At 45.0% G+C, this 27,978-nt stretch overlaps 2 protein-coding genes across 5 annotated transcripts; one reads left to right on the top strand and one right to left on the bottom strand.

Moving 5' to 3' along the window:
- Positions 1–4: 4 nt before the first annotated feature.
- On the bottom strand, positions 5–6,198 carry LOC134465566 (leucine-rich repeat-containing protein 52). Of its 2 annotated transcripts, none has more exons than XM_063219296.1 (2): positions 2,043–3,090; positions 5–767 (listed from the first exon to the last, which is right to left on the bottom strand). In XM_063219296.1, exons 1-2 carry the CDS (start codon positions 2,740–2,742, stop codon positions 499–501), a joined length of 969 nt encoding a protein of 322 aa, XP_063075366.1. In that variant the 5' UTR covers positions 2,743–3,090; the 3' UTR covers positions 5–498. The 2 variants fall into 2 exon arrangements, 1 of the variants encoding a protein (XP_063075366.1); XR_010038168.1 differs by lacking the exon at positions 2,043–3,090 and adding an exon at positions 6,100–6,198 and having other exon boundaries at positions 670–767.
- On the top strand, positions 5,390–27,886 carry kdm2aa (lysine (K)-specific demethylase 2Aa). Of its 3 annotated transcripts, none has more exons than XM_063219293.1 (22): positions 5,390–5,801; positions 12,701–12,839; positions 13,291–13,369; positions 13,547–13,593; positions 13,777–13,955; positions 14,251–14,357; positions 14,552–14,645; positions 14,981–15,134; positions 15,631–15,746; positions 16,209–16,335; positions 16,490–16,725; positions 17,081–17,158; positions 17,389–17,640; positions 19,269–19,403; positions 19,662–19,748; positions 20,322–20,552; positions 21,070–21,099; positions 21,315–22,516; positions 23,023–23,186; positions 23,703–23,849; positions 24,649–24,864; positions 25,064–27,886. In XM_063219293.1, the coding sequence occupies exons 1-22, from the start codon at positions 5,781–5,783 to the stop codon at positions 25,243–25,245; spliced, it is 4,023 nt and encodes a 1,340-aa protein (XP_063075363.1). In that variant the 5' UTR covers positions 5,390–5,780; the 3' UTR covers positions 25,246–27,886. The 3 variants fall into 3 exon arrangements, with proteins under 3 accessions (XP_063075363.1, XP_063075362.1, XP_063075364.1); XM_063219292.1 differs by lacking the exon at positions 5,390–5,801 and adding an exon at positions 6,485–6,575; XM_063219294.1 differs by lacking the exons at positions 5,390–5,801; positions 20,322–20,552 and adding an exon at positions 6,485–6,575.
- The last annotated feature ends 92 nt before the right edge of the window (positions 27,887–27,978 follow it).

Genomic DNA, 27,978 nt, shown 5'->3' with positions numbered 1-27,978 from the left:
GGCACATGCTCAAAGGCCTGTCAAAATGAGTGCAACACATGTAATGACAATGACAACAATGTGTCTTTATCCCACTTTATTTAAAAATACAAATGTGCATTTTATGACCATAAAGAGTTCCATGGCTTGTTGGGGTCACATGTTATCCTTCAAAAAATAATCATAAGACTTGAATTTACAGTAACAGCTAGCCTGGCGTAGAGAAAAGCCAGCCTTGCCTCAGTTGAGGATCCACTCAAGAGAAAAAAAAGTTAAAATGTAATGGAAATGTGTGCATGTCCTTGATTTGGCAACAGTGCAAGGTTCTGACTTAACAGTGTGATCTTAGTAATCAGACATAGAAATGGGTGCACGTGGCTCAGGAGACCTGGGCACAAGATGTGACAGAGGGCAAGTGCCACAGTGTTTTGTACTTCAGTCCTGGGCCAGAATGTCATAAATTAGCTTGAGTCATGTACAGTAGGCCTATTTCAGTTTCAGATTTTTGAAAATTTCTTTTCAGACCTTGTCTTCTTCTTTCACGTCGTCTTGCGCCGAGTCAAGCTCTTCATCTTCCTTCCCATGACGGTCGAAGAGCACGATCACCGCTCCCATTAGCCAGGCCAGGACAGTGCCAGCTGCAAAAATGACAAATCCGATGGCTACGAAGAACAGGTAGTCATGGCGTTCTAGGCCGGGGTGGCACTGCGTACGCAGGTGGAGGCCCAGCTCTGCCAAACGAAGGCCCCGCAGGTTTGAGGGGCCCTCACACACCGTCTCAGCTTCATCTAAACAATAAGCACGTCATCAAACAAGATCAAACAAAGCAAAACTTAACCAGTTACCTTCAGCTTTCAGAAAATTTGAGAAAAATGTTCATGCTATGTTCATGGTTATGTTATCTGACATAAAATATGTCGAGTTAAAGGAGCACTCCTGCCAATTTCAATGTGCTGTTGAATTGCTCACGCTACCCTTGACTTGTCAGTAGCCAGTGACGGCGCAGTTTTTGGCTCAGCCCTTTCCAAGATATGAGCTACTCTAATGGGGGCAACTTCTGTATACATTTTTTTTTTAAATGAACATAGGCCAAATATTTTCCCAAAAGGTATCGCTGTTTGCCAGCTGTCTGCTGATGTTGCACAACCTTTTGGATGTTTTTGGGAATAAATAAAAATGTTTTTTTGAAATGTAAACAAAAGTTGCCCCCATTAGAATAGCTCATATCTCGGAAAGGGCTGAGCCAAAAACTGCAGCGTCACCGGCTACTGACAAGTCAAGGGTAGCGTGAGCAATACAACAGCACATTGAAATTGGCAGGAGTGCTCCTAATGTGATAGACGTTTAGACCAACTTTTGACAGCTACATGGGTTATTAAGAATGTTGATAAATAATTAAAATGTAATTACAAAGTTACATATATTTTTTGTGTCAACTATTAACATATTGGGAGTTAATCCATAATGGACATCTTTCATTGGAGTCCTTACTTCAGTTATTTGCCCACCTCATGTGCTCTTTTCAGGAAACGTCACCCACAGAGCTGACTACAGTGTTCCCCCCAACAAAAAAGTGCTATTTTCAGCACCACTTATGTAACGGTGGTAATCTTCAGGTATGAAAAAAACTAACTCTCTCGCCCTGTTTTTTTTTTTCACTGTGCATTATTATGGAAGCAAAACAATAGGCTAGATTGTACCACACATAACTTTACAGTAAATACATTTGCAAGCATGCACTTGACTTGAAATATGGCATGGCAATTAGATGAGGGATTCAATATGACTGATCATGTTTTTGTTCTCTTAAGACTGTATTCTGACCCTGTTTTCAGCACCATTGTCCCCATTAGACCTACTTACTGCAGCCTTTGTGGGCATCCGAAGTCATCTTGAATTATACATTATGAAATTGATGCATGTTAAATAATTAGGGCCCCTTGACTTCAGGCAAGGAACCCATCCTCTCTGGGTAGGCTACCAAACACAATCCCATGTCATGCGTAATTCCTTGGGTTTCAAAGCCTTCCCAAAAACATTATTATCTAACTCTGCGACCGTACCTTGGAATCTAAATGTGTCGATTTGCATCCACATTAAAATGTCCTCGATTTCACAAACGCAGTTCCACGGGTTTCCGCTCAACCCGAGTTGCCGTAGGGCAGGTAGAGTCATCAGCGAAGTAGCATTGAGCGCAGTTAAATTATTTCGACTGAGGTCTAGCACTTGAAGCCCAAAATTCTCCGAAAACGCTGTCGGATGAATCTCTGAAAGCAAAGGGTTATCCGTCAGTCGAAGCATCACCAAACTTGACAATGGGCCAAATGTCTGGTCCTCTATCTTCGTGAACATGTTGTACGATAGATCAAGATACACGAGTTTGCGAAGATTCCCAAAGGTGGATTCCGAGATTTCGGTGATGAAGTTGCTGCTGCAGTCCAAGTATACCAAATCGGACAGATAATTCAGCTGTAATGCCGGCAGCTCATGAATGTCATTGTTCGAAATAATTAGCTGTCTAGTGGTCAGAGGCAAGTTGGTGGGAAAAGAAGACAGTCGCTGTCCTGAACACTGGACCACGAGTTGTTCATCGCACAAGCAGCGCTCAGGGCACCCAGCGGGGATGAGCGCGGAAGACAGTGCGCTCCTCAACCAGAGGACCACCAGCAGAACCACTATCCTGCACTGCGAGACCAGTCGACACAAGCCACCAGCATGATATTTAATTATCCTCATGAAGTATTCGGCGTTTATGGTGGTCATTTAGTTGTTGTAGGCTAGTCCATCGCTCCCAGTGTCGTTTGGAAGGCTGCTGATTCCATGCATGCGCGTCTTATAATTTCAATAGCCTGTCCGCCGCCTGAAAAGTCTCTGCATTATTAGCCTGCCCCCTCCCAGAGAGGTAGGAACTACTACGCAATAACTAGTCGTCTACTGGAGTAGCCTATGGAATATGAATGCAATGAAATGATCCAACCGCACTAAGCTATCCAATAAAAGTTGCAAAAGGTCAAAGGGTCATACCGGATCTGTGTTATTAACTGAACTAGGCTACTCAAAGTCTTGCATTTACTCATAGTTCTGAAAAAAAAGATTATTTAGGCCTAAATAACATCTTTAGAAATCACAATAATTTTGCCCTGCAAAAAAATGGCCACAGAATATAATGTAATATGTAATATTAGTCCCATTAGTAGGCCTACTGTTAATATTAACAACAGTAACCCAAAAGAAGTGGGTAGGGTAACATTTAGTTTTTTTGTTAAATGGCAATAATATCAAGTGCTATGTGAAAATGCACTTTCATGGCATTTCACAGCTCACCCGTGCATGCACTCCCAAATGGCTCCATTTCATCAGTGGTGTAGTCTACTTTTTTGTGGTGGGTATACTGTATATTTGAGATTTTTTTGAAGTGGGTATGTGCTATTCAAAACAATGGATCAATCAATTTTAAGTGGGTATACTGAAATCCCTGAAATTTTGAAGTGGGTATACTCCGTATACCCGCGTTCTACGTAGACTACACCACTGCACTTCACACTAGTGGTTCCACTCCACCATCCCTCTATGTACAGGAGGTGATGAGAGCAAACGGATCATATCCTGTATGATGTCTGCCTCAAGCAGGGTGGGGAACCTATGTCTCACGGGCCATTTACGGCCTTTGAGGCCGTTTTATCCAATATGATTTTAATTATATGGAGGCGGCGCTTCACATGAAATATGACATATTTTGTACAGGAATCTTAGAAATTACATTTGAAATACAATCAAGTTATATTCAGGGGACCTACAGAAGGTGTGACGGACACACAGTTCCCACACAGTTTGCCCCCCTCGGGGCTACGAACACACCTCCTCGTCAACGCATCGGTTCAGCAATGTATGAGCACAGTACGAGACCGCTGAGCTGAAGGGCCAGTCCAATTGGGCAACGCTACCGCACTGTATTGAGGCCTCGGGAGGGAGCTACTTAAGTTCCACGCTACACTCTAGTTGGCTTCCAATACACTCCCCTAAACCCCACTCCCATCCCGGGTTAACGGCACCACTGTGACGGAGGTGTTCCCGCGCAGTTTGTCCCCCTTGTGGCCGTGAACTCACCACCTTGTCAACGCGGCGGTTCGGCAGTAGGAGGCACAGTACGAGACAGCTGAGTTAAAGGGCCAGTCCGATAGCCCAATGCTACCGCACTGTATTGAAGTCTCGGGAGGGAGATTTACTAACGTTCCACGCCACACTCTGCTAGTTGGCCTCCGTTACAATGGTGGGGTCTGTTTTAAAGGTGGTTGCCAATACATGTTTAAAGTGCAGGGGGAAATCCTGGTATGTGTTCATATTATGGCCCTGGGAGGACTGGTAAGGCCCTTGGAGAAATTTGAAGTGACCCCTCGAATGAAAAAGGTTCCCCATTCCTGGCCTAAAGCATCCCGGACCAGCTATCATAAGCCACCCATGTAAAACCTACACTAAGTACTCAGGATAAACTGATGAATTCTTTCTCCTGTACATTTAGCCGTTTAGTCTGGTGATGATATTTCTAGATCCAAGCTAGCAATTATCATTGAATCCTACCAGCCAGCTGATAGTTGGAACAATATGATTCGCTAGCTTGAAGGAAGCTAGACTTTGTGCTTCCTGAGAGCGGCCGGAAGTATAAGAGAAAAGATCAAATTTAATTTTTAACTCAAGGAAAGGTGCGAAATCAGCTGCTTTCCGTTATGGTGCAGTGTCACTTTTAATTGACTTCAGTACCTTGCCTCTCTGATTTTCATTTCATCCAAAAATAATTGGACATTTGAAATAGCCTATATGGCCTAATCAAACCCGCAAGGTAGCCTCTTTTAGACATATTTGCATCAAATCAAACATATTTATGTACACATGTTCATAAGCAGATGTCATTCAATGTGATTCAGAAAGCAAAGGGAAAGAGAAAATGGAAATATAGCTTTTAAAATGGATTCTAGGCTATTATCTAAAGAGGCAAAGGCCCAAAATAAGATTATAGCTCATATCAACCCCGCAGGTTAATCAAAAGCAGATGAAAATAAAGCTGTTTTATTTCTTTTTAAAGCAAGCCACTGTTGGTGCAGTTCTCAACAGAAAGCTGGTTCTAACTAGGACTTGCAATTCTACATGGCATTCTTATAAGTCAAGTCAGCTTTTATTGTCACTTTCATTATGCACAAGTCATAGGCCCTACAAAAGGAAACATGAAATTATGGATAGATATGCATTCTTGTTCTACAATGAAGAGTGCTAAGTATCTATTATGTAGCCAAAGATTCTCTGCATTAAGAACGTCTCTGATGTAGCCTAATAACAATATTAGTACTGCTGTTGTCATAATGATTTTGCTCTAGCCTACTTTACACCAGTTTTTTTTTTTATTCTGGCAGATTTTTTTTTTCTCGTAGGCGGGTCTTGAGGGGCCCGTGGTTTCTTCTGTGAGTGTGTGACGAGTTAAAAATGGCCGTTCACAGTCGACCACATTAACTTCAACTGGTAGTACCTGACATGGTATAGCAAAAGAAAACCTTTTTACGTTGGAGTACAACCGTACAATCAAAGAGACACGCGAATAACCATTCGCTGGTTGTATGGCAGGAAATTACTAAGAGGAAATGGAAGAAACTTCTTTGGAATTAATAGCTAGCAGTAACATAGCTAGCTCATTTTAGCTATCGGATTTCAAACTTAAACGTACAGTCCGTTTATAAATGAAATGTTATAGCTCTAGTATGTAGAGTTATTACGAATCTTTCGCTGCGTCTTTCAGGTCTAAATGTTGTGAAATGCACGCAACGCGAAAACAAGTAAGTTTTATTATTTAAGCCCAAAGCTTGGTCTTACTTCATGAATGATGTCTAACGTTTTACTTGCAAGCTAGTTAGACAAGTTAGCGTTAGCTAGTTGCTAGCTATCGCCAGGGAGTATTTTGCCTTGCTAAACACGTTAGCTTTCTAGCGTGTGATCACCCACTCCAGTGTTTTGTCTTGGTAGCAAAATGCTTCTTTTTAGTGGAGGATAGGTAGCACAGCTAGCCAACTGTACTAGGTGTGAGTGATGTTTTTTCTTAATTCATTTTTTTTTACATGTATTTATTCAACTTACCTGGACACTGTTTCTGCACTCACCATTTCGACATGTACATTATCGGTAGAGATGTATCTTTTTTTGCTTAGCTATTTAATCCAACCAGTTAGGTTGGCTAACTTGCATCTTGTTTGGTAAAAGTACGATCGTAGGTTGTACAATAGTAGGGGGCGCGTGCATTTACTGTACGATTGATAGTCTGGGTCTATAGACTGCATGCTGCAAATTTGTCCCGCTTCTGTGGTTGCTGTAAATGCATATCTGCAGTATATCCAAAGAGGTTGACACATAACAGCGCAGCTAGTTAGCTACGTGCATTGTTGATCTGGTACTATCAACATTTGAGAACTCGGTGGTTGAAAAGTGGCGGCCAACGCATTGATAAAACTAGTCATATGCGTTTGAAGTGAGGTTCATCCTGGGACATCAACCGTGTATTGAGGTGTTCTTTTTAAAACATGGACGAATCGCGCCCGCGACACAGCAAGCGACTGGTAAGTTGTAACGAAAGAAATTGAGCATGTCACGTCCCTACTTTGTAGTTGCATTGTTGTCGTTGTAGTCGGGAACGTGGTCTGTGGATGTTAAACGATAACACGTAGAACTATGGTGATCAGGAGGCTCTCTCAAGCTTTCGGTAGACTAGTAGTAGTTACAGAGTTATACACGGTTTTCATCATTGTCTCTCGAGCGCAACCAGTCATATCTAGCACTACACTGGAAACGTACCACTATGCGCCCGTGACCGTGGTGTGTTTTATTATTATTATTATTATTTTTTTATTACTATTATTTAAAATAAAATAAAATCGCCCTATATATTTTGCATTCTATCCATTTCACGTCTGTGTAGTTAAAACGTTGATGACACGCCATTGGTGGCATTTCTTAACTTTCCCTCACATTACAATGGCCTAGCATTTACTTCATTCGGATCAAAGCCATTCAATGGCTTGCCAGAGAGCCGAGACGGGGCATATGCGAATCAGTGCGTACCTCAGAAGACGGGTACTGAGCGTTGCAGGTCCTTGTATCTGAAAAGGGCATTTTTTGAGGACACTTTTTGCTCCACTCTGAGCAAAAATTGTGAGTACATTCTGCTAACCCCCCACAGTTTGTTGAAAGTCAACATTATGTAAATGCCCCATTTGTTTTTTCTGTACAGTAGGTTAATTTACTTCTCCATCCACAACCTAATGCCAAACCAACTCTGATCCCCTCACTCCATTACATATTTGATTTTACGCATTGTTATCATAATGGTGAAGTTTGTCATGCAGAGTGCCCAGACAGGTGCATTTTGCCAAATGAACTAGATTGGATTGTACAACATAGGCTATGCCATATGATTTGCTCTAAATGCAACACGATCAAAGATTTATTCACCCTATAGGCTAATTGTATTACATTTTCCCCATAGTCTTTGGCAGTGAGTTCTTCATACTGTATCTAAGATGGACAACCATAGTTGAGGTCACCAAACACTAGCCCCAACATAGGCCTTTTGTTTTTAATTGAGAATGAGAGCAATTTTATGGTTGCATTGCTCACAGAATCTGTAGTTCTTGTTTTTTTATTTTGTTTGTTTGTTTATTCACAGCTAACATTGATCTATCTGGTCAATAAATTATTACATTTTCATTTATCTCAAAATCATCTTTGTTGCAGCCTTAGGTATACAGTGTTTCCCACAGAAATTTTGGAAACTATGGGGGCAGCCGGGATTTTTTTTGTCCGGGGGGGGGGGGGGGGGGGGGGGGGGGGTGTATTTTCACGCGAGCCTTTTTTTTTTTGGGGGGGGGGGGGTGTATTCGTGCAGTGTAAATGCAAAATGGCAAAACAATGAGTACAGTATGACATTGGCGCATGGAGAAACTATAGGCCTAGGCCTACATTTCAGCCATTTATATTCTGAGAAATAAGGCTACATAATAAACATGCAGGGGTCTATGTAATGAAAAAAATAATAAAACAAAATAGGAGCAGAGATAAGAATTTAAAATTACTGTGAAATTGTTAACGCATAAACAAAAAGGGTCTAAGAGGGTAGGCTATGCCTTTTCCCCACACACACATAGGCGTACACATTCTACATGAGGGGTGCTGGTCACAGGGCCAGTTTTTTAAAATTCCTCCCATTAAAAGGGCTGAACAACATATTACACATTTATGTAGGCTATATTCACATTCATTACACATTAATTTCTATATGCAGCCCGATGTCTCCTCTAACTTGTCAATGAAGGCCTGTCACCTAACAACTGTAAAACAAAGCCTGGGGAGTGTTAGTAAACTCATCCCAACTGTCCCTTCTCTGAAGGTTTTTTTTATTGCTCCCAAACCCAAGTTAACTACAACAACTTGACTAGGCTTTTGATCCCTCTGTCTTTCAAGCACTTGTGGTTTTCTCTATAGGATGTATTTACTCCAGGAGGAAACTGCGAAGGAAATTGTAATTCAAATCGTTTTTAACAAAAACGGCAATCGTGAAAAAAAAAAAAAAATAATAATTTTTTTTTTTTACATTTTCGGAAACTATGGCGGCCAAATTTAAACTATGGCGGGCCGCCATAGTTTCCTCAATGTATGGGAAACACTGGTATACTTAGCCTAATTGCTGGGTTTGGGCTGTCCTGTCTGATTGTCTAGTTTATCCTGAAAATGTCTTGCTCCCCAAACATAAAACCCAAGGAAACATTTTCTGGCATTTATTTAGAAATCCCATTTGTTTCTTTGTTTGTCTCGTATTAGAACTGTGAAATTGTTAGCAGTAGTCATTTGTGTGATTTCTTGTTTATAGTCGTCCCATTGGAGGAGCACCGTTGTCAAGCTTGTTCTCTCAAACCTGAACAGACTGATGTCATCGGCATGCCTTGGTAGAGTGACACTGAGTAGGTTTGGCATGATCAGCTTGGGTTGATAGTTTTCAATTAGGCCTACCATACAGTTTACATAAAAGATGGAGTGGTCTACCTGTAGTCTCTGGTAGGATCCCTTGAATTGTCAACGATTGGCGCAGTCAGTCACTAACTTTTATCTCGGTCACTAGCTGGCAGTAAGCTTATGACTGGATAGATGCTTTTGGTTCATTTCTAGGCAGCCACATGGAGAGTGTAAGCTTACTGCTATCTCTGAATGTCAGGGTAAAACATCAAGCACTGTTTTGTCGGGTTAGTACTTTGGAAGTATTATTTACTTAAATTCTATCAGGTGCCAGTGACCTGTAGGATCAATGTAGGCTGTAGAAGAGTAGGTCATCTTTTTACTGCCTATGGAACACTTCAGCCTGGTCTGTGCTGTGCCTGAAGGCGAGCCTGCACTGCACCTTCACTATACTGTTGTAGGCCTGTAGAAATGAGATCCCATGCCATCGTTAGTTGCTTGAAATGTTTGAGATTTGGCATCTTTGACTGCTGAATGTTCTTGGGTTTAATAATTGGCTCGAAACATTTGGATTTGTGTATTATTATTTAAGCAGTGGTGCTCTGTGAAAGTCATAGCGAGCATAAGGCTTGATACTCCACAATACATTTATTAAGTTATATGCTGTAGGCTTAACCCCCTGTCACTGTCTTCAATAGTCTAACAACATAGGACGGTCCTGTTTCAATTGTTATAATGCCTGAAATATATCAGCTTTAACTTACTTGTCCTGTGTGGTTTTAGGGAAAAAATGGAAATGGAACAAGCAGAAAGAGAAACTCACCTCACATGTTCCTTCTGCTTAATCCTGGAAATGTCTTGCTCCCCATATATGAAACCGAAGAAAAAAGGGTCAAATCCCCTTTGTTTGTCTCACAGTTGTATTCCAGAACTGTAGAATTGTTTTCATTTTGGAAAAGAGGGAGGAGACCAGAGTGCAGGCCACGTGAGCAAGGGATGCGGAAGCTCTCGGAGAGGGAGCGGGAGAGGGAGAGGATGCAGTGGAGAGAACAGGAAACAGAGTGGGAGGAGTCACTGCAGAGGCATCGGGGTTGACTGTAGAGAAGAGAAGAGACGGGAGTGGAGTGAGCTCCCCTGGCTTACCTTCCTGTCAGCCGCAAGTGAATACAGAGGAGAGGAGCATGCTGCAGCCGGGGGAGAGAGGAAACTGGAGGCGGGATGTGAAGTGGAAAGGCGCAGAGGAGCGAAGGAGGAGCGGCCTGGCAAAAAGAAGGCATGGAGAAGTGACACTGAAGGTGCGAGGTGTGTAGTGTCTCACCACCTCTCTCCACAGGGGAGGCTCGGATGCGGTCTGCAGTCTCAAGGAGAGAAGTGATGAGAGAGACAGACAGGGAGAAGGGATGGTAGGAAAGGAAAGATGGATGGATGGATGGATGGTGGGATTACGCAGTAAGGATGACTGGAGCTGTGGTCCTGCCTGTGCTGTGTGCATGCGTGTCTGCTGCTGCTGCTTTTGTTGTCCTTTCTGATCTGCAGCTGCGGCTTCTTCCCTCTGCTCTGGCTGTGTGTGTCCAGACTGCTGCCCTCGCTGCCTCATCCTCTACGTGTCCTTGCCCACAGGGGGCTGCTGTGGTGCAGCAGGATGGGAGTCCGCCCCATGACTAGGCATCTCTGGCAGAGCAGAGGACATCCGGGAGCACCTTTTCCTTTTTTTTACCCCGTTTTACAACACTCTTGGTGTTGTGCTGGCTGTGTGCCTTGAGCAGGGTACTCTGCTATCCTTGAGGCAGCTTGTTCTGTCTGCTGCTCTGTATTCTTTTTTTTTGTTTTGTTTTCTGTTTTGGGCAGTTGGCCCATGTTGCAGTCGGCGCTATAGCCTACGTGGTGATGCGGCATGAAGGGTCAAGTGTGTGTTGGCTGTTGGTGCAGCATGCTGTGTCACTGCTGATCAGTTGGGGTCTCATCATGGAGTGCTCAGGGGAGGAGGGAGGGGTGCACAGTGCACTACCACTACACTGGCTAGCCCCAGCTAGCCGTGTAGCTGGCTACTTGATTTGCAGATGGCACTCAGCATGTATGGTTGCGTGGACTACTAGCGGTAGGGATCTCTGTGTGCAAAGCTAATTGCTGGGCGGTGCTTTTCTGATGAAGGCTAGCAGTGTGGGTTTTGGGGGAAATCGATGGTTTTAGAATCCACAATGCCTCACTACTAGACATCCTGCCTCAGCGTGATGTTCTGACTGACTGACTGGCCCAGGCCGTGTTTTGGCTTTTGGAGTAAGAATGCGGTCTGTGTCGTGTTAACAGTCCTGCTGGAAGAGACAGGAGGCAGTCGATGATGGAAACATTAGAGTGTGCAGGTAGCACGTAGTCTCTGGCAGTCCACATTGATATTTCATTTAGGCCCAATTATTGCCTCCCTCTCCTTCAAGGTGGATGAGAGTAGAGTTGTCATTTTGTGTTCTCAGTTCACAAATACACCACTCTGGAGATGTGACATGAGCGATGGATTCACAGAAGCATCAGCGAATCTGGACACACTATCTAAGGATTTACCTTGGGCATGATATTTCTCTCTCTCTCTCTCTCTCTCTCTCTCTCTCTCTCTCTCTCTCTCTCTCTCTCTCTTTATCTCGCTCTCTCTCTCTCTCTCTCTCTCTCTCTCTCTCTCTCTCTCTCTCTCTTTATCTCGCTCGCTCTCTCTCTCTCTCTCTCTCTTGTGCTCTCTCGCTCCTTGTGCCTCCTCTTGTACTTCTTACCCTTCCTTATTTCCACCTTGAATGGTGTGGGTCACTCAGCCCATTGCCATGGCAACAGTGCAGGCCAGCACCAGTGCATGTAGCCCAGTGGGTAACAAGGCCACGTGACCGGAGTGTAGTGAATGTGCTTTGTCACACGCACACAGAGACGGCACCGTTCACCAGACTCCCTCACACTGGCTCTCTTTGCCATAACACTCAACAGTAAATTTTATATAGCATTGTATCATGTGCATTGGTCCCTAAAGCAGCTCATTTGTTCTTATTTTTTTGGTGTGTGTCTGTTCAAACATTTTCTTTCACCGCTTCTATTTATCGGGGGGGGGGACATAACCAACCCATGCAGTGGCCATTCATCCCGCCACTGGCCTTCTTAATACGTCACAAGGACTACTGCAATTATTTTCCCCTCTGGATTTACTTCATGGTATTGTACCACAATCACAATGTCATTCTAGATCGCTGAAAGCATGGGTATGTGAAGCAGTTGATTATCAGCTGGAAACGCCTTGTGCTCTCTATGTGAGAGCCATTTTTCTTTGGTTTGCTATTGTTTACGTTTTTCTGACTGAGGCTTCCTTGAGAAATGGAAGTCTGGAAGGAGATGTAGGCCCAGGCCGTTGGTTGGTTCCTAATTAGCTGTGGCAGATGGCCGTGGAGATGGGATGCTTGGTACAGCAGAGCCTTACACAATGCTTGGAGCCAGTTCTATCTGGTTGCCAAGTGATCGTTCTGTTGGATGGTTGTCAGTGGTAGTCCTGTCATTCTAGATGCCTTGCTTAGTTGCTTTGTTTAATTTGAAGCAATCTGACTAGCCCCTAAAATATGTCTAGGTTGCAGCACCAAATGTTGAAACATTCAGCCACAATTGGTGAAAAGAGGTCCTGAGGATTGTACTTCTGTGTACGGCATTATCTGACTGCTGATTAAAAATACATGTGAAAATTGACCATTGCTCTCGTTTTCGTTTTTTTCAGCGGTCGGGCACGCGGCGGCGTTACCATGACGATGGCATCTCGGACGATGAGATCGAGGGCAAGAGGACCTTCGACTTGGAGGAGAAGCTGCGGAGCGAACGGTTCAGCTCTGACCGCGTGCGCCGCCTCGAAGGGAAAGGTGAGGCACCGCCAGCTGCTGTAATGCAAAGCCAGGAAGAACAGCCTCTCACTTTTTAGCCTAGTGGTTCCCAAACTGGGGGTCACGGAGGTACTGAAGGGGGGTCAAAAAGGGAAATTGCCTAAATACGGGAAATCTACAGATTAACAGCTAACATAATTCCATAATTTGGTTAGTAACAGTATTCACTTGTATGGTTAATATTTGCTGTCCTGTGGATTTCTAGCAATATTAGTTAATAACTATTAATAGAAAGTCTAGCAATATTAATGGACAAAAACTGCCTCAATTTGACAGACTACAGCCTGATTTAATGAGATGTTTTTATTAGAATATCTGTTTGTGGCAGCAGTTCATACTGACGGGTTCTTTTTCCTCGCAGATTCTCATTCCAAATAATGTGTGTGAGGGGAATGTGATTATGATGTGGTTATGCCATCTGTGTTTATAGATTTCAACTTCGAGTACATCCAGAGGGGTGGGCTTCGAGACCCCATCATCTTTGAGAGGCCTGAAGGACTGGGGCTGAAGTAAGATGGCTTTCAGGCTTTCCCCACTGCTTCTATTTTTTATATGCACACTTCTATGCACACCATCTGTTTCTGTCTGCCTTTTACTTCTTTTTCCCTTAACATGTTTGCCTTGAAAGTTGGTCTCAAAAAGCTTTACTCGCACACTAACGTTTGCAATTGGGTCTTTTGTTTCAGGATGCCAGACTCAGACTTCAGCGTGAACGATGTGAAGAGTTACGTAGGTAAGAATCGCACTGCTTTTCATCGCCTGCGCAATTCAGTGTTCTCATCACAGTTGTTTCTTTGGCACCTCCCTGTATAGTGCTGCTCTCACTCTCTGTCCTTATCTCTCTCTCTCTCTCTCTCTCTCTCTCTCTCTCTCTCTCTCTCTCTCTCTCTGCCGCTTTCTCTCTCCGCCTGTCCAGGCAGTCGGCGGGTGGTTGACGTGATGGATGTGACGACGCAGAAGAATATTGAGATGTCGATGGCGCACTGGAGACGGTACTATGAGACCCCTCCCTCGCAGAGGGAAAAGCTGTACAACGTTATCAGCCTGGAGTTCAGCCACACCAAACTGGAACCCCTAGTCAGAAGGCCTGCGACGGTCAGTAGTACCACCAATATATGTGTTCAGTGGTAATCTGATTGTAAATGATAGATTAGTACCCAACATAGATGTGAATTTGTGATTTAAGAATATTGAAGGAAATTTAGCCTTAGTCTGCTGTTAATTCCACTGTTAGACCAAACATTTCGTGCTGTGACCTATTCAACTAGAAAACTGCTCTGTTCCAAGACATTTGCTCCTTAGACCTTGTGTTTTTCCATCACTTCCACTCTACTAAGCTCTGCATTGGTTTTCTGAAAGATCTTTTGTTTCCCCGATCACTGTGCCTCAGGTGGACATCATCGACTGGGTCGACAACATGTGGCCCCGACACCTGAAGGAGCGTCAGAGAGACTCCACTAATGCCATCATGGACATGCAGTACCCCAAAGTACAGAAGTAAGACTCCAGGATTAACCACACTACACTTCCTTTGAGTACTGACCCATAATAATGCTGACACACACACACACACGCACACACACAATTGTTTTGTAGCTTTAGATCACTGGACTAGACTAGAATTTTGTCTGACCAGCTCTAATACTGCAATTTAATCTCAATATCTCATCCCTCTTCCTGTGCCCTGGCAGGTATTGTCTGATGAGTGTGCAGGGTTGTTACACAGATTTCCATATCGACTTTGGGGGGACGTCTGTGTGGTACCACATACTGCGGGGAGGAAAGGTGAGGGCTGCATCCAAAACGTCTGAATCCTGAGTCACAAAGCACACCTTTACAATTTGGCCTGTTCTTCTGGGTCGCTAAATTGCAAGACATGTCTCTAATCATGTCTATTCAAATGTTATCTCACTATCAAACATTCAATCAAAGCCTTATGATCTAGGACTGATTGTTAGGTCGCCTCTTCTTTGCCTTATGTCACAGTATTTGGTTATGTCAAAAGAACATAACATGCGTTTTGCTGTTCACAAAAAAAAATGTTTTTACTTAACTCTCATCCTATGTTGACTAATGCCCCGTTGTTGTCGCTCCCCCCAACCACCCCATCCCCCACCCAGGTGTTCTGGCTAATCCCCCCCACGCAGCAGAACCTGGAGCTCTATGAGAACTGGGTGCTGTCCGGCAAGCAGGGAGACATCTTCCTGGGGGACAGGGCCACCGACTGCCAGAGGATAGAGCTGAAGCAGGGCTACACCTTCATCATACCCTCCGGTGAGCAGATGCATAAGGAATCCTGTTGTAATACTGTAAATACTTTGTTTGCTATCAGCATGCAATTCCATTGAATCTTTAAGTAATACTGTATTATATGTACCTCCCCTTGAGTTGAATAATATCGTTTTATCTTTCTCCAGTACTCCATCTGGCAATGCAAATTTTACCTCCATGCTAGCATATATCATTGAATCTTATTGGTCCAGCTAGCATCTTATCTAGCTAGACTCGCAGGATTCAATGCCAATTGCTAGCTCGTAACTAGATGTAGAGTCACCAGACTGAGTATAGCTGAAAGAACAGAAGAAGAAGAAATTCAATCATTTAACTGAAGGATAAAAAGAGCTTTCTTCCAGAAATGATACAAATTAATTGTATTGCAGATTATCAACATGGCCCCAGCCTAAAAAAGAAGATACATGAATATATTTAAAAAAAAAACAGAGTGAGTCGCTGTTTGATCATGCCGTGACAATCTTGTCCTTGTGTCCAGGCTGGATCCATGCGGTCTACACCCCGATGGATACGCTGGTGTTTGGCGGGAACTTCCTGCACAGTTTCAACATCCCCATGCAGCTCAGCATCTACAGCATAGAGGACCGCACACGGGTGAGACCCATGCCCTGTATCTATACTTCCTCAGTCCCCTATCCTTGTTTCTAGGAACCCCCTCTACCACTAAGAACATTTAGAATGTGACATCTGATGGAGGGCATGTTGACCAAAATGTAGTCAATTGGAAAAATAGTAACTGGAACCTTTGTGTCCCAGGCTTTGTTTTCTTAGTTTAAATGACCGTAATTCCTCAATTTGTAGCCTGTCCCGTTTTAATTGCTTGGTCTGATATATTTTTTAAATACATTAAAAAAATAGCACCTGACCACTATTTTAGGAAATGCGATCCATCACCCACAACCATACACTTTAGTGGATGCACTTGTTTTTCCTCAGTTCTACAATCCTCTGTACCACTCGTTTCCTGACGGTAGCCCTTAACCAACCCTTCCCTTCAGTGGGATTGCTGATGGTGGAGTTCATGGTTTAATCCGTCCTCTCCCTTCACCTTCTCAGGTTCCAGCCAAGTTCCGCTACCCGTTCTATTACGAGATGTGTTGGTATGTCCTGGAGAGGTACCTCTACAGTATTACCAAGACCTCGTACCTCACACCCGAATTTCAAAAACACTCCCTGGGCATTGGTATGCATTTGGTTATTCCTTAGTGTTACTTCAGTGTTTTTTTCTGTAGTTATTTGGGGGGGGGGGGGTGTTGAAAGCCATTTACAGTAATATATCTTTCTACTGGCCCATATTATAGACATTGTGTCCCACTTTCCTGCTCTGCTTATTTCAGGCTTGAAGCGAGAGGCCTCCAGCGTAGATGACGAGAATCTGAATGGTGTCACCAAAGAGGAGGAGGATGACAAGCCTGCCTCTCCAGCACCCAAGCCTGGCGTGAAGGTTCACTTGACGGCTTTCGAGCTGGAGGGCCTGTGGAGCTTGCTGGGGAAGCTGGAGTCTTTGCCCTCGAACAAGAAGTGTGTGCCAGCTGGCATCCATAATGCACCAGCACTTCTTCATGACATCAGGGTAATGACACGTGATGTGTGTGTGTATATTGTAGTGTAGTGTTGTGTTGTGTAGGCGTGTTCAATGCGACAGAGAACAGAACTGTGCCAGTGGCCATTCCAAGTAATGCACCAAATGTCGAACTTGCTGGAGTGTTCATGCTGAAAAAGTGCTTGGGGAGTGATCGGGAACTGGGGACATCCAGGAATTGGTTGAGGAATTTGGGTATTGTTTTACAGTAACTGCAAAAGCTAATGGCATAATTTCTTTTTGCATTTAATATTAGTTTAAGCTTCAGTCTGTTTTCCCCAGCTCTCTGTTGCCTCATGTGTTTTGCTAACCCTCTGCCCTCTGTGTCTATTTTGATTATTGTCAGGCTTTGCTGAAAGAACATGCTGGTGATACCCCCAAATTGGCATACACTGGAAAACCCATTGTTAAGTGGCCAAAGAGGGTGAGTTTCTTCTCCCAAGATTGTGCGATTCCTCAAAATGTACCCATTTGCCATTTCAAATTGTTGTTGTTTTTTCCCCCATGACTTTTTTATCCATAATTATTCAACGTGCCAATATAAGCATAATAACGTGGGAAGCATTTAAGTGTGTCATTTTGAGTGACTCATTGAGTCATTTTTTATATATACCAGAAATGGCACTTAAACCTCTTGTGCTGTCCTTTGCCCAGCCGTCATGGTACCAGCCCCCTCCACCCCCACCACCGCCGGGGAGGCCCCGTCTGGCCACCACGGTTGTGACGCCGCGCCCCCAGAAACCACCCTCCTCCATGTCTGTGCTTCGGCGGCGACGTGTGCGCTGCAAACGCTGCGAGGCGTGTCTTCGGACGGAGTGCGGAGAGTGTAACTTCTGCCGGGACATGAAGAAGTTCGGCGGCCCCGGCAAACTCAAGCAGACCTGCGTCCTTCGTCAGTGCCTGGCAGTGAGTTGCCTAATGATGTAGAGTAGAGTGAAATGTATTAATCCAGATAGGTGGGTGATGGGTAGAGATGGTTATATGTAGTGATGGCAGTCTGGCACAGCGCGCCGGAACGTGTTTCAAACCATCAACAGCGAAATCCATAAAACCACTGTTCCGAAGTTTGCTTCAGTACGGAAAAAAACATGTAATATATTACGTACGAAACGGTAAACTGTTTAAATTTTCCGAAAGCAGCTACGGTGTTTTGTGCTGCCACACGGACCAGCAGGCGCATTCATGCGTTTGGCCCGTTGCAGAGACGTCTGCCAAGTTGCAGTGGAGAGAATAGAGATGATTGACTGTCATTATACGTCCCACTTGATAGACAAGTTGACAACATCATCATTATTTATGAACACAACAAGGAGAAGACATTAATGTTCAGCAACGCTTTATTCTGATTGCCCAAAAAATAGTAGCCTTATAATAATAAATAAATAGATATGGCATCGTTTTATGCCTTTGTAATGTCGTCTGCCTCAACTGCCTCATCAGTAGCCTAAAATTTCAAATGTCTGGAAGTTATACACATACATACATACATACACACACATACATACATACATATACACACACACACACACACACACACACACACACACACACACACACACACACACACACACACTGCTGCTGGTGTACTTGACAGACCTTTTTAATATTTATTTTCTTCAAATGCTACTATTACCATGTCAGAACGCTATAAAGGACCTTTTAGGAAAAGCACAAAAGCACAACAATACCTCTTAATGTATGTCCTCTACAAGTCTTCTGTTGTCCAGTCTTGCACTTTAAATGTCTGTATGAGCACTGTCTATGTCCATACTGTCTTAAGTCCATGTATAAGTACTGTCTATGTCTATACTGTCTATGTCCTTACCTAGATTTAGTCTATGTCTGTATGGGAAAGCAAGGAATGTAATTTCAAATTCTTTGTATGACCAGTGCATGTAAAGAAATTGACAATAAAACCTACTTGACTTGACTTGACTTGTTAGTGTGCAAAAGTATGAGCTCAGTCCAATATTGGGGTAATCTCGCAGAGGATGAGGGCATAACATCTCATCTTATTGAATTGAGCCCATTTCATTTCAAACATGGCTTTTCCAGGAGAGGGCCCTGTTACTGAGGCTTCAAGTACTAACCCAATTTTTGAAACAATGTGTCTAAATGGTTCAGAGCTTTGACAAAGCTCCATTTGCCCATCACTAGTTAAATGCTGTCCAGTCACTTATGAAAATGTCTCTCTCTCTCTCTGTGAACTATTAAATAGCTGGATGGCCATGGGAACAAAGGACCTAGGACAAAGGACTACAACAGAACAGATGTGGTGTGTTTGTTCCTGTGTGTTGTTTTTAATGTTTACCTCGAAAGACGGCTGCCATCTTTTTAAAAATGAAAAGACGTCACGACTAGGCCATACCAGTTACATTTTGCACCATGCTCACTACGGTTTTCCCTATGCAACAGTACATGTCCAGCTTTTGATGGATGGCGTATGTAACATAGACATCTTCATTGACTGACTGATCCCCTGTTTTTCTCTCTCTTTCTGTTCCCCTCTCTTCTGCGTGCCTGCGCCCCTGCAGCCGGGTCTGCCCCTGTCTGCAGCGTGTGAGGTATGTGGCGATGGAAACCCAGAGCCCGGCGAGGCCCAGTCGTTTTCGCTCTTGCTGATGGAGTGTTCCAACTGTGCTCAGATCGCTCACCCCGCCTGCCTTAAGGTACACTCACCTTTGCTTTTACAGGTCACAATCCCTGTGCCCAGCAAGACAAAAGTTGTGTGAAATTTACAAATCAGTCTGTATAGGTGTTCATTATTTCTCTGACGAAAGATGTGAGCAGGAAATTACTGACTCTGGCAATGCTTACATTTTAATATAAACTTTCTGTTCTTTTCTCTCTTTTTTTGGTCATGATTAAAATTGTCTTGATGAAATTGTGCCATTCCACTCAACCTCTATATTGCTCACACCCCGCAGGTGGATGGAGAAGGTGTGGTGAACAAAGACCTGCCCAGCTGCTGGGAGTGCCCCAAATGTATTAACGGCGGGGGCAACAACTCAGAGGTGGGTTTCTTTCTCTGTTTTCTGGTCCACTCAACACAACGCTATCCAGTGTTTTTATCCCTAATACTTGTATAGATGAGCACTAATTTTAGCGTATAGAAGCAACATTTCAGCATTTTGCATGAGTTAACATTGAAAACGCAAGGCTGAAAGCACAGTGTTCACTGGCCCTGTAAAAACGCGTCGTTTTTTATTAGTGTGTGGGTGTGTGTTTGTGTGGCATAGAAAGAGAGACATTGATGGCATCTCTGCAGAAACACACACACACAGGCAGTGAGGTAGTCAAACTACTGTCTCAATGTGTGTGTGCGTGTAACTGTGTGGATGCTGGATTGATTGCGTGTGAGTGTGAGATGCTGGATTGAGTGCCTGTCTGGTGTGAGTGTGAGATGCTGGATTGAGTGCCTGTCTGGTGTGAGTGTGAGATGCTGGATTGAGTGCCTGTCTGGTGTGAGTGTGAGATGCTGGATTGAGCGCCTGTCTGGTGTGAGTGTGAAATGCTGGATTTAGAGTGCGTGTGTGAGAGGCTGATAACGGGCGTTGCTGTCCTGTCTCTCCTATCCTGTGTGCCAGTCGTCTTGCAGCGGCGATGACGGCCTGGCAGGCAGGGGTGCGCTCGTGCTGCCTGCGGCCCAGCGCCTCCTCGCAGCCGAGGGGTCCGCTCTGGGCCGCCAGGGAGCCGCGGCCGCGTGGCAAAGGGCGGGCCGCCCCCCTTCCTCCTCCTCCTCCCCTCTCCCTCACGCCCAGGGGTCGCCGCGGCAACAAGCCAGCGCCCTGGAGCAGCAGCGGCGGCTCAGGAAGAGGGTGAGAGGTGCCGCCGCCTTTCCACCGCCTCGCCTCGCCTCGCCTCGCCGCACGCGCTCCTCTCTCCTCCCACCCCACCCCACCCTCTGCTCTCTCAACCCGCGTCATCACCCAACCTCACCATCCCCCCCTTACCCCACCACCCCTCTTCCTCTTTCTCTCTTTTTCTCTCTCTCTCTCTCTCTCTCTTCCTTCATTCCGTTCCCATCCTCCCCTCTTCTCTCCTCCCTCCTGCCCCCTTTCCCAATGCCCCACATCACCATGACCTGCCCGCCACACCCGTTACCGTTGCCGACCATGAGGGTGCAGTGGTGAAGGCCGGACGTGTGCTTGATGTGTTGTGCATGTTGACCCTAAAGGGCCCCACCCCACCCCTCCCCTCCGACCTCCTTGCCCCCCAGAAGATGACGTGCTGTGGAGTGGTTGTGAGTGGAGTGCACCCTTCTAAAGCTGATGCCCATGTCCCTCTCCACCTGTTGATTTACTTTGACTAATGTTTCTCTCTGTCCTTTTGCAGATTAAATTGGAAAGGAAGAAAATCCAAATTGTAAGTGTGGTTTTTTTCATATATATATATATATATATATATATATGGCCTCAATACTAAGGGACTTAATTAGCCATCAACATAGTTTCAGTTATAGTTAGATTTCGGACCAAGTAGACATGCCGAATGACTGCATATTTTGTTGTTGTATTTTCTCCAGTGAATTGAAATGACCTCACACAGACTCTGACTTCCTCTTTCCCTGTTCTACTTAGAAACGCAAGTCAACATCTCTGGATGGTCGGCCGGCTAAGACCCACCGGCGGCGCGGTCATGATCGGGACGAAGACGACTCGGGCAGTGATGATGATGACGATGAGGAAGAGGGTCTACGGCCGGGCAGAAAGATGGCTCTCCATCCCCGCGGCGGCACCTCAGCTGGTCGACGTGGTTATGGCGCCGGAAGGCGGGGCATGTGGCGAGGAGGCGTCTCCCACAGAGGCAGGGGTCGAGGCAGCAGTGTGGCCCCCAGCTCCGGCCTGAAGATGAGGCGAGGCTTCGGGGTTCGAGGGGAAAGGGGCGGCCGAGTTAGACTACGTGGTGGCGCCAGGATGCAGCGCAGGCGTTACGAGTCTGACGACGACGATGATGATGACGATGATGATGATGACGATGATGATGATGACGATGACGATGATGATGATGAGAGTGAGGATGAGCACATGGGACATGTTGAGAAGGAGCACCGGCGGCGAAGACGGGGGCGTAGGCGGACAGGGGAGGACGAAGACGACGACGATGACGACGACAGTGACGATCTGGAGGGGGAGGATGAGGAAATGGAGGACTTGGACGAGGAAGAGGATGACCAAGATGACGACGAGGACGACACCCAGACGGACTCCGAGCCTGAGCCACCCGTGCTGCTGGTGTCGGACCTGAACGACGAGCTACTGAATGGATCGTATCTCACAGTCACACTGCAGCGGCCCACAAAGGCTCGGCGGGACCCTGGCTCCATCGTGCCCAAACTGGAGGCTGCGGTGTCCTCCCGGGCCCCCAGCGCTGGCAGTCCCGGGCCGGGCTTTGTGCAGCGCAAGACCCTGCAGAAGGGCCGCCACAAGAACGGCAGTGCAGTGCCCACGGGGAATGGCCTCACGCAGTCCAAGGGCACGTCTGTAACGGCACCAGGCAGGCACGGGCGACACAGCAGCTCCAACCACCGCCACCATCATCACAGAGACGGCGAGAGGGACACCGCCTCGCCCTCCAGCACCGGGTCGTCTCGCTCCTCCGCCTCTCCCACGCGACCTCCACACTCCTCCTCCTCTCCACCCTCGCTTCTGTCCCATCCATCCTTCAAGGAGGTTGGCAACGAGACGGGTGGAGAGAAGGAGGTGTGGGTGTCTGTGTTCCGCCACCTGACGCGCACCGAGCTCAACGTCTGCATGACCGTCTGCAAAGCCTGGTACAAGTGGTGAGTCCACCTGCGTGCATTCATGTAGGGGTGGGTATTGGCAAAAGGGTTCACGATTCAATGCGCATCACGATGCATTGCGATTCATGTACTATTGCTATATTTACTTCTGTAAATGTGTACAAATACAGCTTATTTGGCGGTTGCCAGGTAGCATTCATTTTATTTAAACATTTTAGCATCTGGGAGAGAGCTTCTATCACAACAGAAATATTACCTGCTCTCTATTGAACAAAATTAACCAGTGGCCAAAAGAATTGTATTACCGTATTATTAGTTAATCGATTGTCATGAATCAATGCAGTATATCGGGAAAAGAAGTATCACGGTACCATGTCATGATTCGATGTAGTATATCGTAAAAGTAAGTATCGCGATGCATTGTCATAACGATTTTTTTGCACACCCCTACATTCCTGTGGGTAATTGAGTAGGTGAACTGCCATTCGAATGTTCCTATAATTCCATACTTCTCAATTTACATATCATTCACTTTAATTCACCAGGGGCTGTGACAAGCGTCTGTGGACGCGGATAGACCTTAGTCGCTGTGGGTCGTTGACCCCTCAAGCTTTATCTTGCATCCACAAGCGTCAGCCAGTGACTCTGGACCTCTCCTGGACACCCATCTCCAAGAAGCAGCTCTCCTGGCTCATTCACCGTTTACCAGGTACTCCTCCTCTTTTACAACACCAAAGCACGTTCCTAGCAACTGTATTTTTATACTGTTGATATGGCTAATAAACTTGACACTTGGACTTCAACTTGAAACCTTTCAGTTCTGGTTGGTGTCTGAGAGAAATGGCTATGGTAAACGTTAATTTTGTGAGGGGGGAAAAATACAAGTACAAGCAGATCAATGTAGTACTGCTGTGGCTCTGCAAAAAAATGGTTTAGACTGCTTACACTCTTTGCCGAATTCCATCAGCGTGGCACTCAATGTGTTAAGATGGGAAGGGTAAGGCGTTGCCGTGGCCTAATGGTAGGGCACTGGGTTACTACGCAGGCGATCCAGGTTCGATTCTGGCCTGGGTCATTTGCCAGTCCTTCTCCGTCTCTCTCTCCCCACTCATTTCCTGTCGCTCTCTCACTATCCTATCACAAATAAAGGCACAAAAGCCCTAAAAATATCTTTACAAAAAAAATAAAAAGGAAAGGGCAAGTCATGGTTTGTGTTGTGTTTCAGGTGTGAAGGACCTGATGTTGGCTGGCTGCTCCTGGTTGTCTGTGTCTGCACTGAGCTCGTCGAACTGCCCGTACTTGCGTACTCTGGACCTGCGCTGGGCAGAGGGAGTCAAAGACAGCCAGATCAAAGACCTGGTCATTCCACAAGGTGAGCCAGACACAGTAGTCAAACAGCAGCATTGTGCCGGAAGTGTTCAACTGCTGCATCGCTTTTTAGTTAAATTCAGTCATCGTAGCTTCATTTATATACACACACTACAAAGACAAAAGCATTGGTATCGTAGTTAACATTATATTGACCTGCCTTTTGCTCTCACAAACTGCAGCCACTGTGCTGCCACCAGAACAAGGAGGTAGATGACTAATGAGATGACCAATCACAGTGCCTTTTGTCCGCAACTGTTCACGTGGGTTGACGCATAGGCAGATTTGACACGTGCAGTGGCTATGCGTGACAAACAGAAATTGAAAGTGAAAAGTGAAAGTGAAAGCCCGTTGGGAAACTCCAACTCCCATTGTCATTGTGACACAGCACTCCACAGCACACAAGTGAACACTGCACACAACGAAATTGCATTTATGCCTCACCCGTGCAAGGGGGCAGCCCTCAGTGGCGCCCCATGGGGAGCAGTGCGGTGGGACGGTACCATGCTCAGGGTACCTCAGTCATGGAGGAGGATGGGGGAGAGCACTGGTTGATTACTCCCCCCACTAACCTGGCGGGTCGGGAGTCGAACCGGCAACCTCTGGGATGCCAGTCTGGGCTTTAGTCTCATTAAGATGATTGTTGTGTGGATAATTTGCTGTGCTGCCCAGCCTCTTGCCTGAGGCTCTTAGAAACACAGTACCGGTAATTATCACTTAAATGACAGATACAGCATAAACGCATCTGGTGTCATAATGTACCTGCAAGTCACTTATTCTGTTTGGTGTGTGTGTGCGTGTAGGTAGCGAGTCCCGCAGCCGTCTGCGCGGCATGCAGACCCTGCGTCTGTCGGGTCTGGACATCACGGACTCTACGCTGCGGCTGCTGTTGAGGCACATGCCCCAGCTGCAGAGGCTGGACCTGGCCCACTGTCAGGCGATCACCGACCAGTCCATCAACCTGCTGACCGCCACCGGCTCCCCCACACGCCACACACTCATCGAGCTGAACCTGGCAGGTTCGTCAATCACGGCTACAGTTTTACGCACAAGGCTGCGTCTGTAATAATAATAATAATAATAACAATAATACAACATAGGTTTTGTGTATTGTTTTTCTAGGTAGGCTTTACAGATCATACTATAATGTACTGTGATTCAAAGGAATTGTATTGGTCTTAAATAATGCTCGTGTCTGTTTGCTGTTTTCTGCGGCAGGCTGCCACAAGCTGACGGACGCTTGTCTTCAGTCCCTGAAGCGTACATCTGCTCTGCAGCTGCTGGACCTGCGCGGCTGCAAGGGCGTAACGCGGCGCGCCTGCGAGGGCTTCATCTCAGACCTCTCCTACTGCACCTACTTCTGCATGACAGACGACAAGCTCATCCAGCGGATCTCCTAACAGCACCTGGCCTATTCAAACACATGCGTGCACGCACACACACACACACACACAAACTGTGCGTCTGCACAGCCCCCTCTCCAACACACACCTGGGAGCTCAAGAGGCCTCAGCAGCATCAGTGGCTGCTGTGACACACCCACCCACACCCCTCCTCCATGTCAGTGACGACGAGTGGGTGAGAGGAGAGACAGTGGGAGGAGGCAGTGCCAACAATTGGGAATGTATGCCTTAAAGTTAGGATGAGCGAAGGGCTAGGAAGAGAACTGAAACCAATTAATGACGGCCATACAGAGATGACCAGGAGGGAAAACGGATCTGTGTTCTGTTGATCAGTGCTCTTGGTGTTCTTGGTGATCCAGCTGTTAGTCCAGTTAGGGGAGCGGGATGTGTAGCATTGCTGTGTAGGAGATGAGGCCTGGACACTTAACTGACCAGTGGGACCGCTATGCTTCACAGTTAAGCGTCACATCTTTTTGGCACAGGCAAACGGACTCTTTCTGCAGAAGATGGGTTCAATGGGCTAGATGGACGGACCATTTGAACAAATGTGTTGCCCTGTGTTCTGCTGTCTCTGGTCAGCTGCGTTCGGCGTAGTGTGTCTAGTGGCTTGGCCCGTGCTCACAAGCCTGGTGGCAACGTAGAACTTTGCTTTTAGCCAAACTTGCTGTGTGGATTCCATATCCAGCACAGCCCAAGTCTTCGTCATGCCATTCCGTTTTCCGCCACTCTCTGCTTATCATCAAAATCTGTTCTTATGGACTTACTGGGTGATGTTCTGACTGTTTGTTTGTTTTAAGTGTTACATGGTCTCATGTTCTGCTAAACTTGTACAGTATCGTGTGTATTGTCGCTGGATTTTGATGTTAAAATGAAGAGCTTTGTTGCAAAATGACGTAAAGGTCTTTTTTAATTATTTTTTTGTAATTATTTTTTTGTATTTTATTATTGGAAACGACTATTCGGATGTCCTTTCGTCTGTCATCTGCCATCGGTAACGTGATAGAAATAAACAAAGTGATCAGATTGCAAAAAATGGTAGATATGCTGCATTTGGGTATCAGGTTTTTTTTTACTATTAGCACACTATGAACTATGAGCACCTAATGTTTTCACCCATTGATTCCTAAAACATACTATGTCTAAGCCATTTTTGGGACAAGGTACTATCAGCCTCTAAAAACCTAAACGTCTCAGCCCCTGAAGCACATAAAAACATGGAATGAATTGTATTGAAAAGTCAAGACCCTCATCTTACAGTAGAACATGTTCATTCAGCTCTAACATAACCTTTTCATTTTAAAAATCTCAATTTTGATGAGCCTAAAGCTACGTCATGCAGCTCCTGGCACGAGACTCACTATTGTGCAATGCAGTATCCAGCACCAATGGGTTATTCAAAATATATCTGCAATTTTAAAAAATGTTGGGTCAAGTAATGGATGAAAAAATATTGAGAAGGAACTTGATTGTTAATGCCCAATACAAAGATATCAGATTTTCCAAAATGGAAATGCGTCATTTTGCAATGAAGCTCTTATTTTTTATTTTTTATTTTTTTTTGTTGCTCAAATTGATAGAAAAGGGATAGAAACAGACATTCCTCTTTGTCTTCAAATTTGTACCCCCTATTTTCACCTTTTCATTATCTCATTATTGGGGTAAAGCCTAAAGGTGGTGATCTACTTCTACTTGGCAATTTTTTGAGCAACGCTTTTGGGCAATGATACTGTAAGATTTCATTTTGACAGTTTATCACTACACAACACTTTAAATCATGAGAACTTGGATCAGCAGTAGACAAACTATTGATATCATTTTATTGGAAAAATCAGTGCCAATTATGTCATTGCCCAGCAACACTGCTCAAAAGGTTGCTCAGTTCATCACCATTTATATTCAGTATAGGCCCATTATAAGTGCCTAAACCATGCAGGGTTTAGAAAAAGGATTTTGCTTAACTTCATTAAATGGAGATAGAAGTAGATATTCAACATTATCTGTAATTGTTTACCATTAATTTTACAGAATAGGGCCACTACAAATAGTATAAGATCTAGCATTCCATATTTTACACTTTGGACTCACAATGTGGGATCAGTTACAATTAAATTAAAAGATAAAAAGGCAACAAAAACACAAATCGATCTGCACATTTGAGCTACCCTCAAGCAATGTATGAAAAAATGACAAATATAGACAGTGTAAATGACAGACAAAAAAAATCTTATTTAACATTTCTACAATTCTCACATCTCAAGCAATTTCTGCAAAAAAAATAAAATAAAAATCTAAAATTGACCTCATATTCCAGCGACAACTTGTGTGTTGACACAGGATACTGTACTGTAGTCGGTCAGTAAGGGTTGTTCACATTTCCCCCCTGCCATTAACCTTTGAGTAGTACTGATTAAAATATCAAATTCGTTATTTTCTCAGACGGAGGAGATTTATTTTTCCTTGTTTCATTTTCTCTTCACAAAATCACTAGTTTGGTGTCTCGTGGGATTAACTGAGAGCTGCACTCATATCATTGGATGTATGTTTGCTACTTGCTACTTTTCAGCAACATGGAACAACTTTGTAACAATGAACACGGGAAACATTAATTTAAATAAAAATGTGTCATTTTTCCAGATAATTTAGTTGTGTTTTCCTGCAGAACTTTTTAAAGTTTGTTTTTAAATAGCTGGCCTAATGTGTGTATCCATGTCTGAAAATTCTTCGTTTATC

The sequence above is a fragment of the Engraulis encrasicolus genome, chromosome 16, assembly GCF_034702125.1.
Source record: "Engraulis encrasicolus isolate BLACKSEA-1 chromosome 16, IST_EnEncr_1.0, whole genome shotgun sequence".
Lineage (NCBI taxonomy): Eukaryota > Metazoa > Chordata > Actinopteri > Clupeiformes > Engraulidae > Engraulis > Engraulis encrasicolus.
This window is presented reverse-complemented; position numbering and strand designations above follow the sequence as displayed.

What these genes read in the sequence shown, in the direction of transcription:
- LOC134465566 (XM_063219296.1), bottom strand. Translation starts at nt 2,742, where the DNA reads ATGACCACCATAAACGCCGAATACTTCATGAGGATAATTAAATATCAT. An exon ending in CGACACATTTAGATTCCAAG is followed by an intron (nt 768 to 2,042) that starts GTACGGTCGCAG and finishes CTTATTGTTTAG; the next exon opens with ATGAAGCTGAGACGGTGTGT.
- kdm2aa (XM_063219292.1), top strand. Translation starts at nt 6,540, where the DNA reads ATGGACGAATCGCGCCCGCGACACAGCAAGCGACTG. An exon ending in CGATGTGAAGAGTTACGTAG is followed by an intron (nt 13,594 to 13,776) that starts GTAAGAATCGCA and finishes CCGCCTGTCCAG; the next exon opens with GCAGTCGGCGGGTGGTTGAC. An exon ending in GCGGGGGCAACAACTCAGAG is followed by an intron (nt 19,749 to 20,321) that starts GTGGGTTTCTTT and finishes CCTGTGTGCCAG; the next exon opens with TCGTCTTGCAGCGGCGATGA.